General features: G+C 42.4%; 1 protein-coding gene across 3 annotated transcripts in view; it reads left to right on the top strand.

Annotated features, from left to right (window-relative positions):
• Nucleotides 1-15549, top strand: part of CPED1 (cadherin like and PC-esterase domain containing 1) — a 110449-nt gene that overhangs the window by 30016 nt on the left and 64884 nt on the right. For all 3 annotated transcript variants that reach the window (XM_063309534.1, XM_063309536.1, XM_063309535.1), the window contains 2 exons: nucleotides 1240-1346; nucleotides 2931-3006. In XM_063309534.1, the coding sequence (XP_063165604.1) occupies nucleotides 1240-1346; nucleotides 2931-3006 (183 nt within the window). The remainder of the gene's footprint in view (nucleotides 1-1239; nucleotides 1347-2930; nucleotides 3007-15549) is intronic.

Below are 15549 nucleotides of genomic sequence, written 5' to 3' on the forward strand. Positions count from 1 at the left end.
TTATAGCTTAATAGATGACATTTGAAATGGGACTTACGCAGCTCCAAGCAATTCACATTAACTATAATAGTAGAAAATAGGTTACAAGCTAATGTGTTTCTCTTTTGGAGCAGGTTAATAAATATATCCTCCTTATGCTCTGTATTTAAACTGGGCTTCTAATTCTACAGTTTCACAGAAATCTGGGTCTCTGTTTTAAGGTTCAATGTTTACTAATTTTTTAAAAAATCCTAGTAGTGTACTATCTGTCTATTCCGCTTGTGGGATTATTGCAAAGTGAGAAAGAGCAGACCACACCACATCTAGTTCCTATGTAAACAAACTCTCCAGTTTATCTCTGCTGCTGTGCATCTCGTAGAAGTTCACTTTATATTAGGAAGAGACTCAGGGTAGCTCCTCCCTGACTCCTTAGGGTAAAAGACATAGAGAAGGAAAAACAATCAGACTTGTAAGATTCTGTTAATATAGTCTAAGAAAGCTTAGTTCCAGTCTTCTTGTGGAGTCTGTTTCCTGATCTTGACAACCTGGAAGGGCTAACACTTTATCATTTAACCATCCAAATCCATACAACAGAAGTGTTCAGATATAGAGGTGTGTCACCAATTCAAGATAGGTGATAGCTTTTCCAACCGTATACAGGTTTTCTCATGAATTGGGGCTTACAACCTATCTCTGCTTTCCATATTCTTCCAAAAATGTTACCTTGATGAAGGTGGGGGGTGGGGAGGTAGAACTGGAAAGTTCCTACTACAAAGCAGTGTTCCATAGGAACATTCACTAGAAGCCAAGGATGTATCAAATGATTTTGGCCACTGAAATTGCAAGCTCTGCAAGTCCAGCATGAAATGGCACATTAACAGTTATGGAGGGTGGGGGCAGTGAGGACCCACAAAGCTGCTCCTCCTCCTCTTCCTCCCCTTCCTCCCCCAAACAGCACTAAATGAAAATACCATCAGCAAGAAATTAAAGCAAAACTAAAATTTAAAAAGCAAGCAAAAACAAAAAAAGAATAGTAGATGTTATAGTAAATATATGACCAACAGAACTCAAAATATGACCATACAGAATCATATTGATCAGATGTCATGATAAAGCCTTCAAACTGGTGTCCTCTCCCCCTTCTTTGTTTTTTTGCTAGAGAAGGACAGAGTCATTTGAATAAATATTTTCAGTTTAATTGGTCTGCTGTGCTTTCTCATCACAGTTCATTTCCACCGTGCTACTTTCTTTTTATCATAGATGAATTAAGTTCTTGGGACCTTTTGATTTGCCTCTCATCTAGCAAAGCTGACCATGAAAATTGCTTAAATATAGTGGAATCGTATCAACCAACACTATTGCAGAAGGTATGGTTGCAAAGTGTCCTCTGTTTCCGGCATATTCTTAAACACTTTTTTTAAAAATCTGCATGTTTATTTTATTATAAGCATCCTATCAGGTGTCAGTCTTTTGGCACCATACTTCATTCTAATAGCTGTCTTGCTTTCACAGGAATTTGCTGATATTAGAGCAGATGCTTTGCATGAGTGAAGTCTCAAGTGCATTCTTTAAAATCTTTACTTCCAGCAGAGCTGGAAGACAAAAAAAACCCACCCACAAATATGTATTTGCCAAAGATCTTGAAGAATGTGAATATTCATAGATTAACATTGATTTCATCAGGGGCAAGGCTGTATGCTAAACTGTTAGAATCACTGTACTTGTTATGTGATGTCATAATTATCTACGGTTTTCTATACAGAATGTTGTACTTCATCTCTCTCACAAATGCCCACAGAATTCAATTTTCATGCATAATGCAGAAAATTAAAAAATGAGACTCTTAAGCAATTTACAGATACTGTACGTCTTTATTGAAGAAAGAATGCTTTGGAGCAAAGATGTCCATTTTGCATGATATATGCATGAATAGCAATTTTTTCTTGCCAGCCCTGACTTTAAGATTAAAAGGAAAATTGCTGTTTTACAAACATGTTGAACAGAAGAACAATTTTGTCTATGAACAACAAACAAAAAGACAAATTTTAGAGTGCGTGCTGCAGGCTGAGCTCATTTTATATTGCCAAATTCTGTTCAATGCCTACATGTCTCCTCCTTCCCTTCCATGTAAGTACAATAGAGGTGTGTGTGGGGGGGGGGGGGCTGTCAATGGGGCAAATAATAAAAGCAGGATCATGCTATTTAATTCAATTTATTATGGTTGTAGACAAACAAATAAATAAATAAATAAATCCAAATTGAAATTGGATCGTGCTGTTGGGAAGCAAAATCAGTCCGGCATGATGCACGCTCTGCCCATTTTTTACATGTGTTAGGACATCATAGGCATGGATGAAGAGTGGAGCTTCGGTCACAGTGGCGAGATGTTGTTTTCATCATTTTAATGAAAACTCTGAATCTTGGGGACATTTCTCTTGTAGGTGTTTAATCCTGACTTAAAACATGATCATATTCATAACTAAGGGTATAATATGTCGCTTATAATTTAAAATAGAGCAAAGTTAAGATTGACTGAAAAAAAGCTATGAAAGCTTGTATGTGTGCCTTCAAGTAGGTCCTGACTCCTGGTGACTGCCTGGACAAGTCTCTGCAGTTTTCTTAGCAAGGCTTTTTGGAAGTAGTTTGCCATTGCCTCCTTCTTCCTAGGGCTGAGAGAGAGCGCGACTGGCCCAAGGTCACCTAGCTGGCTTCGTGCCTAAAGCGGGCCTGAAACTGACAGTCTGTGGGTTTCTACTGTGGTACCTTAACCACTACTCCAGCCTGGCTCACCAAGTGTGGCTTATGTCTCATTGAAGATATTTCCCATTCTACTCAAGGAAATGACTACTATTTCCCTATATCAGCAAACCTTACTGTAATGGCACCTTCACTGGCACATAAAAATAATCTTGTAAGATTATAATAACTGGAGTTTCTCTCTTCATTCCCAGGCTAATGTTCTCTCTCGAATCCAGCATCTGCTTTGCAGAAAGGAAGGATTGTGCCAGATAATGAGAACATTTCCAGGTAAAATTTTGAGCATATGGATCAAAGAACAGAATAGTAGTTACTGGCAAATCTGCTTTTATGCATCACCTCTGTAAAGGTTGGAGGCAGGAGAAAAAGGTACCGGCTAAGATGGACGTATGTGGTTTTGCAACCTAAGTTGAAGGTAGAATGTGCCACCAACCGATTCCATATCCAGAACTTGGATTTCATTTCAACGCTGAGGCAAGACAACAGTGTCATCCATCACACCTGAGAGCAGCAGAACAGGCCATGCTGCGTATGTGGTTTTGCCCTTCAAATGGGAAACAAGCAAGAGGTTGCCAAGGCTGACATTCTGGGATTGCTCTGACCAATGTTAAGGCCAGTCACACACCAGGGGGAAAGTAAAATTACCTGTCACATTTAAATTAAAAAGAGAACTGTGAACATTCTGATTTTGTGATGGCTTATGAAATCAAATGCACACAAGGGCTGCTCCATTGTTGCAAACACTGAACTCTAAAAAAAAAAATCTTTGAACAAGGCATTTTCACAGGCCAAGCCCGTATCCTGCATGTTTTTCAGGATAGGTTCTAATGTGTCTATTTAGTATTCTATTTAGTATCTATAATACTCTGCTTTATCTTACAGTTTCTATATTCCTATGGCCCTATTTCCTATCTTACAGCTCTAACCTTCTATGCTATATTTCCTGTGTTCTATACTATATCCAGTTGTGGCTCTATCATTTCTACTATTTCTTATGTCTACTCCTTCACTGCTGCCTTCTCTAGCCAGCCTTGATGTAAGTCACTTGCATGTAAAACCAAGTGTAATGGTTGCCTAATCCCAAATACTCAGTCTCACAAGCTCGGGCTTAAAGATAACTGATTTATTAAAGGAATAGTATGCAAATACAGAGAAAGCTGAGAATGAGCAAAAGCGCGCCAAATACAAACTTAAGAGCCTTGCGTTCAAACCAGTCCCGCCCCGAATGCATGACAGCAGCACCCCCTCCCAGGTGCAAGCAACCGTTACACGCGCCTGGGAAAGTAACCTTGAACAGGCTTGCAAACCCAAACATACATTCCAGTGTTGGGAAACAAAGAGGAGGGCAGGAATGGAAAACCCCCAGCATGAAGTAACGTGAATATAGTAAGCAGAAAGGTTTGACATGTGAACCGTTACGATGTACACAGATCATTGAAACGTGGAACATGACATATCGCCCACCCCCAGAAAATTGCTAAGGGGCCGGCTTGGTAGGGTAGGCAGAATGAAAGCGATTCACAAGGATAGGTGAACGAACATCAGTGGCAGACACCCATTCGGGATGAGGGAAATGTTTCCAGCGAACAAGGTATTGCAAAATAGAGTGCTGGCGACGGGAGTCGAGGATGTCGGCCACTTCGAAGTGTTGTTGGTTATCAATCAGGATCGGAGGAGGTGGGACTGGTTGGGGGTGCCAGCGGTCGGATGGCAAATACGGCTTGAGTAAGCTGCAATGGAAAACAGGATGTAAACGTTTTAGGTTGTGTGGTAAATCAAGTCTAAATGTAACAGGGTTAATTTGTGCAACAATGGGAAATGGCCCCACAAATTTAGGACCCAGTTTTTTGGAGGGTTGTGGGAACTTAAGGAATTTTGTGGATAAATAGACTTTATCCCCGACAGCAAAGGCAGGTTCTGGGGAGCGCTTGGCATCGGCATGTCTTTTGTAGGTGGTTTGGGAGTGGGCTAGAGCTTGTTGAATATTGTGCCACGAGTCTTTGAGGTTGTCAGCCCAGTCCGTGAGGGAAGTCGGAAGTGGTTGTGAGTGCGGGAGCTCGGGGATTGGGACGAACTCACGCCCAAAGACAGTCTTAAAGGGAACCTGTCCAGTAGTTTGATGAATGGCGTTGTTGTAGGCAACTTCTGCAAAGGGGAGTAAGTCGACCCAGTTGTCTTGTTGATAGTTGACAAATGCTCGCAGGTATTGTTCTAGAGTAGAGTTAACGGCTTCAGTAGATCCATCTGTTTGTGGATGCCAAGCAGTGGAAAGGGCTTGTTTGGTTCCAAGGAGTTTCAAAAATGCCCGCCAAAAGTGTGACGTAAATTGTGTGCCTCTGTCACTCACCAAACAGGAGGGTATTCCGTGGAGCCGGTACACGTGAAGGAGGAACAGACGTGCGAGCTGCTGTGCGGTAGGAATGGAGGCACATGGTATGAAATGGGCTTGTTTAGAAAAGAAATCTTTGACCACCCAAATGACGGTTTTTCGTTGGCTGGGAGGGAGGTCAACAATAAAGTCCATAGATATGTCCTGCCATGGGACGGATGGGGTGGAAACGGGTTGTAAAAGTTCCTGTGGTTTGCCAGTCTTGCGTTTTGTCATGGCACAGACAGGGCAAGTAGTGACATATGTTTTAAGGTCTTTGAGCAAAGATGGCCACCAGAATTGGCGTCTGAGCAAGTGAAGGGTTTTGAGGTATCCAAAATGTCCAGCTAATTTGTCATCGTGGCATCTCTGGAGGACTGTTTTTCGTAAAGCTGCAGGAACGTAAAGACGATCGTTCCACCAGGCAAAACTGTCCGCAAAAGTTACAGTGTGTTGGTTTGCTTGCAACCAAGTATCAGTTTTGAGGTGGGAAAGCAACTGTTGTTTCAAATCTGAGGGAATTGGCAAGCGCGCTGGAGTGGAGGGAGGTGGAGCGGAAGGGGGCTGAGGTTGTTGCACTCGCACCTGGCTGCGCGTCACCGCTGCCAAACCCAATTGTTTTTCTGTCCAGACTGTACCTTGTATTGATGGCCCCGGGCCAGCATCTTGTGGTCTCCGGGAGAGGGCATCAGCTAGAAAGTTTTTCTTGCCGGGTATGAATTTAAGGGTGAAATCAAAGCGACTGAAAAATTCAGCCCAGCGAAGTTGTTTGGGGCTGAGTTTGCGGCTGGTGCTTAATGCTTCCAAATTCTTATGGTCAGTCCAGACCTCAAAGGGGTTGGACGCCCCTTCTAATAAGTGTCTCCAGGTTTCCAAAGCTGTTTTTACAGCAAAAGCCTCCTTTTCCCAAACGTGCCAGCGTCTCTCTGTTTCCGTAAATTTACGGGAGAGATAGGCACAGGGCTTTAAGGCGTTAGAGTTATCAGATTGGAGCAGTAAAGCTCCCACGGAGAAATCAGAGGCATCCACTTGCACTATGAAAGGCTTAGTGGTGTCAGGGTGCTGCAGAATTGGTTCTGTTGTGAAGATTTGCTTGAGAGACTCAAAAGCCTGTTGGCAAGCAGGAGTCCATTTAAGGAGCGCTCCCGGATTTTTGGAACGGCGCGTATCGCCTTGCGCCTTGGTTTTTAGCAGTTCAGTGAGGGGGAGGGCAATTTCTGCAAAATTTTGAGCAAATGCCCTGTAAAAATTTGCGAATCCTAAGAAACTTTGTAATTGCCTTCTGGTGCGGGGAGGTTCCCATGCCACAATGGCTTCAACTTTGGCAGGGTCCATTTCAATACCCTTAGCAGAAATTCGGTATCCCAAGTAGTCTATTTGTGATTGATGGAAAGCACATTTGGATAATTTGGCATATAATTCCGCATTCCTTAACTTAGTAAGCACTTGACGCAGCAAGTGAACATGTTGAGACATGGTTTCAGTATAAATCAATACATCATCCAAATACACCAATACCCCCTTAAATAGGTGGTCATGCAAGACCTCATTGATAAGTTGCATAAAAACCCCAGGGGCACCAGAGAGACCAAAAGGCAAAACTTTGTATTGGAAGGCACCCAGGGGACAGTTAAAAGCCGTTTTCCATTTGTCCCCTTCCTTTATGCGAATGCGAAAGTAGGCTTCCCTTAAATCCAATTTTGAGAATATTTTGCCTTTGGACAGATGTGATAACATGTCTTTGATTATGGGCAAAGGATATTTATTTGATATTGATACCGCATTGAGCCCGCGGAAATCTGTTCATAACCTTAAGGAACCATCTTTCTTTGGTCTAAATAGAACAGGTGCCCCCACCGGGGAGTTTGCCGGCTCAATGAAACCCCTAGCAAGATTTTTGTCAATGAATTCCCTTAGCGTAGCTAGTTCTTTCGGAGACATGGGGTAGATTTTTGGCGGAGGTAATTTCACATTAGGGAGGAAGTCAATGGCACAGTCTGTTTTTCGGTGAGGTGGCAATGTATCTGCCTCCTTCTCCCCGAATACCTCAGCTAGATCCTGGTATTGGCTGGGTAGTCCCTCGAGAGGTTGAAGTGTTTGTACAGTGGTGTGCGCTACCCCTCCACCCTCCATGTCGTCTAGGAGATCCTTTTCGGGTACTTTGTAAAATCCATCCGCAAAGGTGACAGTTCTATGTAGCCAGTTGATGAAAGGATTTTGTTGTACGAACCAGGGCATACCTAAAATAACCAGAGGGCCCCCCACTGGAGCTACAACAAATGGTAGCTTTTCCCCATGGGAACCCATTTGTAAGGCAACCAGTCCTGTGGAATGAGTGACTGCTTTTCCCCCCGCCATAGTTCCATCCAATTGGGTGAAGATCATAGGTCTTGGCAAAGGGAACGTGGGCAGTTCCAGGGCCGCTACGACATCAGGGTGCATAAGGGAACGGGAGCAGCCCGAGTCGAGCATGGCCCAGACTTCCACAGTTTTGGTTTTAGAGCCTATTTTAACTTTTACAGTCACTGTAGGGAAATTCCCACTCACCGAATCGTGGTCACGCCCAGTTTCTTCCACCTGCCCAACGGTGCCCTTCAGGGCAGGTGGTAGCCTTTTCCCGCCGGCTGTTCGAATTGTAATTCCTCTTCCTCTTCCCCGAATGGTAGTTCTGGTGGGTCTAGCTCCGCGATGGCAGCTTTCATTTTCCGCGGCAGGGCAGGCGACTTCACTGAAGGTTTCGCCTGCCGTTCCTCTGGACGGCGTCTAGGGCACAAAGTGGCGCGATGCCCTTCTTTTCCACATCTCAGGCATTGACCTTTGGAAAACCGTGGTTCCTTTTCCTCTTCCCAGGTTTTTGGTTTGGGGCGGCTGGCAAGTCCAGTCGTACGCGCTCCTCTGGCAATTCGGGATTGTCTAAGTTCTTTAGTATGGGCATAGGTCTGCAGGGCGTTTTCCGCACTGCCCGCCAACTGAATCCATCCGTATAGCGTTTTAGGGTCGTCTCTTCCCAGCGCCCAACGGAGGATTTCTGGTTCTAGCCCTTGCTTGAACATTTCGATTAAAGTTGGCTCGGACCAATCTTCCACCTTCCCTGATAAGGCTTTAAATTCAAGCGCGTAGTTGGCAACGGAGAGGGACCCTTGATAGAATTTTCTCAGGGCATTTTTTGCTGTCTCTTGGGCTAAAGGGTCTTCGAAGTGCTGTTTAAGTGCCCACAGAAAGTCATCGAAGTCCTCTAACTCTGTTGCCTCGGTTTGGCACAGTTGCACATACCAATCAGCTGCCCTCCCTCTCAGTTTGTTGGCAATAGAATTGATTTTGCCATGTTCCGAACGAAAGCTTTGGCCCCAATCCTCCATATAATGCTTAGCATTAGTAATAAAGAAGGAGAGTGTAGTGGGATCCCCATCAAACTTCACCCCAAATGGTGGGAAGTTTCTTACCGGCTCGGCTGGCTGTGGCGGCTCCGTAAACGTCAACGTATGCCGAGCCCCCAGGGGTGGCCGATCTCTGGGCAGTCTTGCCTCTCGCCCCCCCAACTGGCGGGACGCTCGAGTCCTGCTCCTTCCCCTGGGTGGCAGGGTGCTGTGTCTTGGGTAAGCCAGCTGTGACGGCTCTTCCTCCCAATCTTCCTGAGTTGGCTCTGCACCCTTGGGGAGATCCTTTAGGATTGTCACTATCAGATTCATTTTGTCCTCGATTGCTTTTATACGAGCAGGAGTGACCGGCTCTTCCATAGGTTGGTTGGTTACCACCACCCTCGGTGACAAGGGGATTTCGGGCTCCCAGGATAGTTGTGGGGACCCCCTCCCCGGTGCCCTTTCCACTATGGATTTGTGTTCACTCCTGAGGCTCTCCTGCATGGATAGCAGCAACTCATCTAATTGAACTTCCCGCATTTCTCGACGTGCTGCTCTTTGCGCTCTCGAAGTTAGAGCGGGCCGGGTCCTTGTCGAATCCTGCTCTTCCTCGCTCCCTTCACTCATGCGAAGCTGTTGGTCGGTCATCGCTAGCACTCCCTTTTATCCAACGTTTGGATGGGGCTAGCGGGAGATGATTGAAATGATTCTCAGCTTTATGTAATGGTTGCCTAATCCCAAATACTCAGTCTCACAAGCTCGGGCTTAAAGATAACTGATTTATTAAAGGAATAGTATGCAAATACAGAGAAAGCTGAGAATGAGCAAAAGCGCGCCAAATACAAACTTAAGAGCCTTGCGTTCAAACCAGTCCCGCCCCGAATGCATGACAGCAGCACCCCCTCCCAGGTGCAAGCAACCGTTACACGCGCCTGGGAAAGTAACCTTGAACAGGCTTGCAAACCCAAACATACATTCCAGTGTTGGGAAACAAAGAGGAGGGCAGGAATGGAAAACCCCCAGCATGAAGTAACGTGAATATAGTAAGCAGAAAGGTTTGACATGTGAACCGTTACGATGTACACAGATCATTGAAATGTGGAACATGACACCAAGTCGCTACTCTCAAGTTTTGTATTGCTACACTTTGCCTTGCTGTCATGGCTGCGGCCTGGTGGGTAGTAGCTGGGCTGTTGTTTTGCGTCAGGGGTTGAGATCTCTGACCACTCTGCAGTACAGTTAGCGCTCTGGGCTCTCATACACTAGTTTCCAGTGTTCTAGGACTCCTTACACAGTTCCCAGAACTCTGGGTTTAACTGGTCCAGTAGCTCGTGTGTCTGGTGTCCAGCGCCACCACTGCTACTATTCTTCTTGGTCACTGCCATAATCACCATTGCCCCTCAGTTTCTTGGCATCTTCATGAGACACTTCTTGTTGCTATCCGTCAGCTCTTCTCCGTGATGACACACTTCACAGTTAACACAAAGCTCATTTTCAAGAGGCCAGCATGCCACAATCCATGGGTGGGGGTTCTGCTAAAGTGAAGAGGGAAGGAGCAATGTGGTATTTTCTCGCCCTGTGTGCCTTTCATTTTATCGTTATCACTTGACCTTTCTTTAGTGAGCCTAGTTCTTGTACAAGATACTTGTTTTCTTATATTTGTTTTGGCTTCTTTGGGGCCTTTCCAATGGCCTCAGTCTGAAAATCTTCTCTTTCTGCTTTTTTCTAAAAGTGCTTTTGAAAAAAACCAGAGAGCTAGGTTTCCCCCCCCCCCCCCCCCTCACACACACAAATAGAAGCATGTGGTAAGCCTGCTGCTTACTTGGCTGCAAGACTTTATACATTCCCTTAGTCTTGCCTGGAGAGAAATCTGGCTCTCTGTACAGAAACCTCTTTGAGTCATGGGCAGAGCCTCAAAGGTCTGGAGGGATGCCATGGATCCTGTCTTTCTCTTTCTTAGTAGTTAGTCTTATGCTTCAGTTAGATTGAAACTGGCAACTGGTGGATCTGGTGCTTTTCTAGAGGCTATACATCTGCCCTCATTTTGTTGGAAAAAGCATTTACTAATAGTGAAGCAATGCTTCCTGTTTTCCCCTCACTCTTGGTCTTGGTTAGATGGTCACATAGTTTCATCTTCTTTTCCCCCCAGAAAGGGTGTCACTAACAACAGGTGGCTGGCCATGAACAACTCTGAGGTGTGTCATTTTCAGCTGCATTCCTTTTGTGGGTTGGATGATCAACAACTGCCTTTACTTTGCACAAGAGGCTGGGTCCCTCTTAAATCTGGGCTTGGCCTAAAAATATATTGGAAATATTCTGCTAAGAGAGAATTGTATGTGCATTATAGTGTATGGATGGAGTCAAGTACAGGTAGTCCTCACTTAACGACCATGATTGGGAACAGAATTTCAGTTGCTAAGCAAAGTGGTCATTAAGCGAATCTGACCTGATTTTATGACCTTTTTTGTTGCAAGTATTAAGTGAATCACCAAGGGCATTAAGCAAAACACATGGTCATTAAGTGAATCATGTGGTTCCCCACTGATTTTGCTTGCCAGAAGCCAGCCAAGAAGGTCGAAAATGGTGATCACATGACCACAGGATGCTGTGATGTTCATAAATACAAACCGGTTGCCAAGTGCCCAAATTGTGATCATGTGACCGTGACCGTGGGGATGCTGCAATGGTCATAAGTGTGAGGACCGGTCATAAGTTGTTTTTTCAGCACTGTCGTAAGTCCGAACCATCACTAAATGAATGGTTGTTAAGTGAGGACTACCTGTATAAAGGAGTTGTTGCTAAAACATGTCCAAGTAACCTTGGGTGACCTAGGACTAAAATGCTTTACGATCACATCAAGTATGCCAGTTTTACTACATGGAACACACCTTTACACACACAAACAAAAAACATGCAGATTGTATAAATTACTATGGAGGACAAAGCTTCACATAAGGAAGTACTGAAATATATCAACTATCCAATTTGCAGTCATAACAAAAATGTTTTTAAAAAGGGAATTGCAAATAGTTCATACAACCTGGTTCTAAATATTATTTTATAAGATCTACTTGTGCTTATTGTTTAGAATATAAAGGCTAAACCTGGGAACTTTTCACCTTGCATTTTCAGAAGAAAATAAGTTCTATGGAATCTCTATTTTCCTGAAATTACATTGGCGTCTAAAAAGCAAAGATGAATCAAATGTATTGCTTTGCTTTTTCAGAAATTTATGTTGTTTCATTATATTTGAAGATTGAATGTTTTCATCCCACAATGAGTGTTTTGTGGTCTTTTATTGCAACCACTTTTAAAACCAAGGAAATTATAAAACTATGCTTCAGAACAGTTAGCTTATTCACTAGATAATTGAAGTGGTATGTGTCAGGTTTTTTGAAAGTACCTCTTTATGTTTGGATAAATATGTTTTTGTCTTACTTGATTTCTTTTTCATAGATAAGCTTTTTGGTTCCACTCTTTTAAAAATATATCAAGCCATTTTTGGCCTTGCACCACTTACAGATATATGTATAATGCCATAAGTTCACATATTTTCAATGTCCCATGCAAAATATAGGAGCTAATATACCCATGAAGTATATACTGTTTATAGATTCTGATTAGATACTTAATTTTATAAAGTCTTTTTAGATTTGATCAATTATTTCATTTATTCATTTTTAAAATTATATGCTGAATGTTCACAAAAGTGGCCTCTAGACTGGGTTATAAAAAGAAGTTAGGGTAAAGGACAGTAAAGCCTCAATGTAAGTGATGGCCAGCTACTGTATATTGTAAAAAAACAATTTAAAAACTAGGCAAATTTTAATTTTAATTCTAGTTTGTAAATAATTATATTTTGGCATAATTTGCACATAGTATAGTATATAGCTGGCAACATCATCAATCATCAGAATTTCTCCCTGCAAAATAGTTTCTTTCTTAAGGATATATCAAGATAGCGATCAGCATTTTCCCCAAGCAACGCCATTTGATGCTGTTCCAGAAGTTTTAGACAATGTCCATCATTCCCAAGCACCATAAATGCTGATCCTGTTGGCTGAGAAATAGTGGAGTTGTAATTTCAACCATTTGGAGAAGACCTGGTTGGGGAAGTTCATCCTAAGGCAAGCCAAGTTGTTGATATTGTATAGATTAAATAATGAATCAAGGACATTATTATTTTATTAATTGTAGTTTGCATTTACCCTAGTTTTCAAATGTTAAATCATGCTGCATTATTTGCCTCTATAAAGTAAGGGATTGAACAGTTGTTTTAAATATATATTTATATATATAAATAATGTTACTTCTAGCCTTGCCTGTGAAGCTTGCTTTTGTTAAAGAATACTCTTTTTTTAAAAAAATCTCGTTTCTATGAATATATAGCTGACATAGACAATACAGGGAATGGAAGTTTAAGTGGTTGTCCTCATGCTACAAAACAGGAATAGGAAATCTTTCAATGGGTCAGGGGAATATTGAATATATATTAGTTTTGACTGTAGTGGGCCCAGCAATGGAGTCATGCAGATGGGTGGAAATGGAGCTTCTTTTTATGTATTTTGGGAGATGTGGAGATGGTTTGCTTTTTTTTAGATTAAGTCCATCCTGTAACTTATACACCTTTTGATGGGGATGGGGCGGCGGGGGGGGGTATCTGAAAATTGGTAGGTTTTTTTCACCATGAGAAAAAGGGTTGGGTGCTGCCTATGTCTAGTTTGCCTTTGCTGCTATAAAATAATGGTTATGGTATAATATAGGTCTAAGGATCTGTGTATATTCATGCACAATTAGTGGGTATCTGCTCACAAACATATACAGAGCTGATGGGCAGGATGACTTAAATCAAATGTTACCACTGACTCCAAGAAATTGGTCAAAAAGTCAACCACCATCAGCAGCAGTCATAGCTTGGGATGATGGAACTTGGATTTTTTCTGCCCTGTAGCCAGACTCCCAAATGATCCAATGGCTTCTTAAGTCATAACATCTTTTCTAACGCTTAACTCATTCAGCAGTTATGCTGGAGCCATTTTAAGATTAAAGAGTGAGAAGTGGTGAGGAAGAAGAATATGTTTTAGCATATCTATCACTGGTGGTGGAAAATATGACAGTGCACACTTGTTATCAAAGGAAATTGCTTCATTTTTTGAAGTGAAAAGGAAAGCAAGATAGATGCTCCTACCCTTCTTAATCCATGTATTCACAAACTCTTTCATGACATGAGCAGTCTGTTTCCATTGTATTCTAGCGTTTTCTCAAACCCAGTTACCCAGAAGCAGCATATTGTACAGTATTATAATTTCTAGATTTCTATGCATCTTGGTGTGTAAGACATGTACAGTAACTGAACTGAAAGTACTCTAACCATATCCAAAACAAACCAAGATAAATTGCAAACAAGCCATTAAAGGAAACTGCAAAGGTTTTTTGGGGTGCTAAAAAGACACATAGAGAAGACACAAAGTTATGTCCTGTAGTAACCCATTTGGACACAGTAGTTAAGCAAAACTACTACATATGAAGCAAAAGCTTTCTGAAGACAAAATCAGCTGTATGTCCATGGTTTAATTCTTTTTTTTCTAAATCTGATCTTGGACTGCAATAAAATGTTTGTTCGTTCATTGTATGGCAATGGAAAATCTTTTTCTTTCTCCTTGCTTTTTACTCCTTTCATTGATTTATTTTATCTTTTTTTTAAAAAAAAATTACTGTTCAGGTAATGAAATACAAAGGAAAAAATAATGTAGTTTTTAAAGGATTTCAGCTCTGATTCACACAATAAACCATATTTACTCAGCTGAATACCTAAATAAGCCTTGTTCTGCTCAGTGTTCCTTAACACATTTAGGATTTTAGCCTTAAAATATCCCAAACAGTGCTGGAACATGCAACCAGCAATGCAGAAACTGTAATTTTTGTTCTAAGTAGAGGTCTGAATGTGCTGAGGCCTTTCAAATGACAGCAAGCTTGCACTACTGTTTTAAATATAAACTTTTTTTCCAGTTCTGTTTGGTTTCATTCCTACCTCCCACTCCCACTTGCTCTTACCCTGAATTCCACTTTTGGATCACCATTACCCCCAATTCCTAGATCCAACCAGGAAAAAACATGCAGTAAAACAATATAGCTGACATCTACATGGGGCTGCCCTTGAAGGGTATTCAGAGGCTTCAGCTGCTGCAAAATGCAGCAGCGCGGGCAGTTATGGGGGCTGGTTGCTCAGCACAAGTGACACCTCTACTCCATGAGCTGAACTGGCAACCTGTATGCTTCCAGGTGCAATTCAAGGTGCTAGTGGTTACCTTGAAAGCCCTTCATGGCTTGGGGCTGGGCTACCTACAAAACCGTTTCTTCCCATCCCATTAGATCCAGCAGAAGAGGCATGCTCCAGGTCCCATCCACAAGAGAGTACCATCTGGCAGGGCCCAGGAAGAGGGTCTTTTCTGCCCTGGTGCCCACCCTTTGAAATATCATCCCCGCTGAGATTAGAACTCGTCCCAAACCTGCTGACCTTTTTCAAGGCATTGAAAACCAAGCTTTGCCATCAAGCCTGGGGCCCTCATAGTATGGGTGAGCCCATTTCTTGGTCTTGGGAGTGTTAGCTGAGTGTTCTCAGCTGCTATGTTATTTAATGTTATTGCTGTTGTTTTTACATTTAGTTGGGGTTTTTTACTATGTTTTTATTCTACTTTTAACTCTTAGCTTCCCAGAATCATGCATATTCGGTGGGCGGCCATGTAAATTTATTTTAGGAGGCTTTGGAAACTATGTGGAGAAGATAAAAAAAATCCCATATGAAATACTTGACTGCTGATGAGTGACAGGAAAATGAGCACATCTCCTATCTTGCATTAGCAAACTTCCTCATCTCTCTGACAGAATGCACAGCTTTGGCAGTAGAATTAATATTAATTAATTTGCCAACTATATGCACACCATGATCTGTGTGCATATAGCTGGCAAATTGTTTTGGAATGGCCATATGCTTGGACAGCATTTTTTATCACAAGTTTTTATGGGCTCATTAAAAAACATAAAAGGTTTGCTTTTAGCTTCCATAGTGAAATAAATGGATTGTCT

The sequence above is a fragment of the Candoia aspera genome, chromosome 7, assembly GCF_035149785.1.
Source record: "Candoia aspera isolate rCanAsp1 chromosome 7, rCanAsp1.hap2, whole genome shotgun sequence".
NCBI lineage: Eukaryota > Metazoa > Chordata > Lepidosauria > Squamata > Boidae > Candoia > Candoia aspera.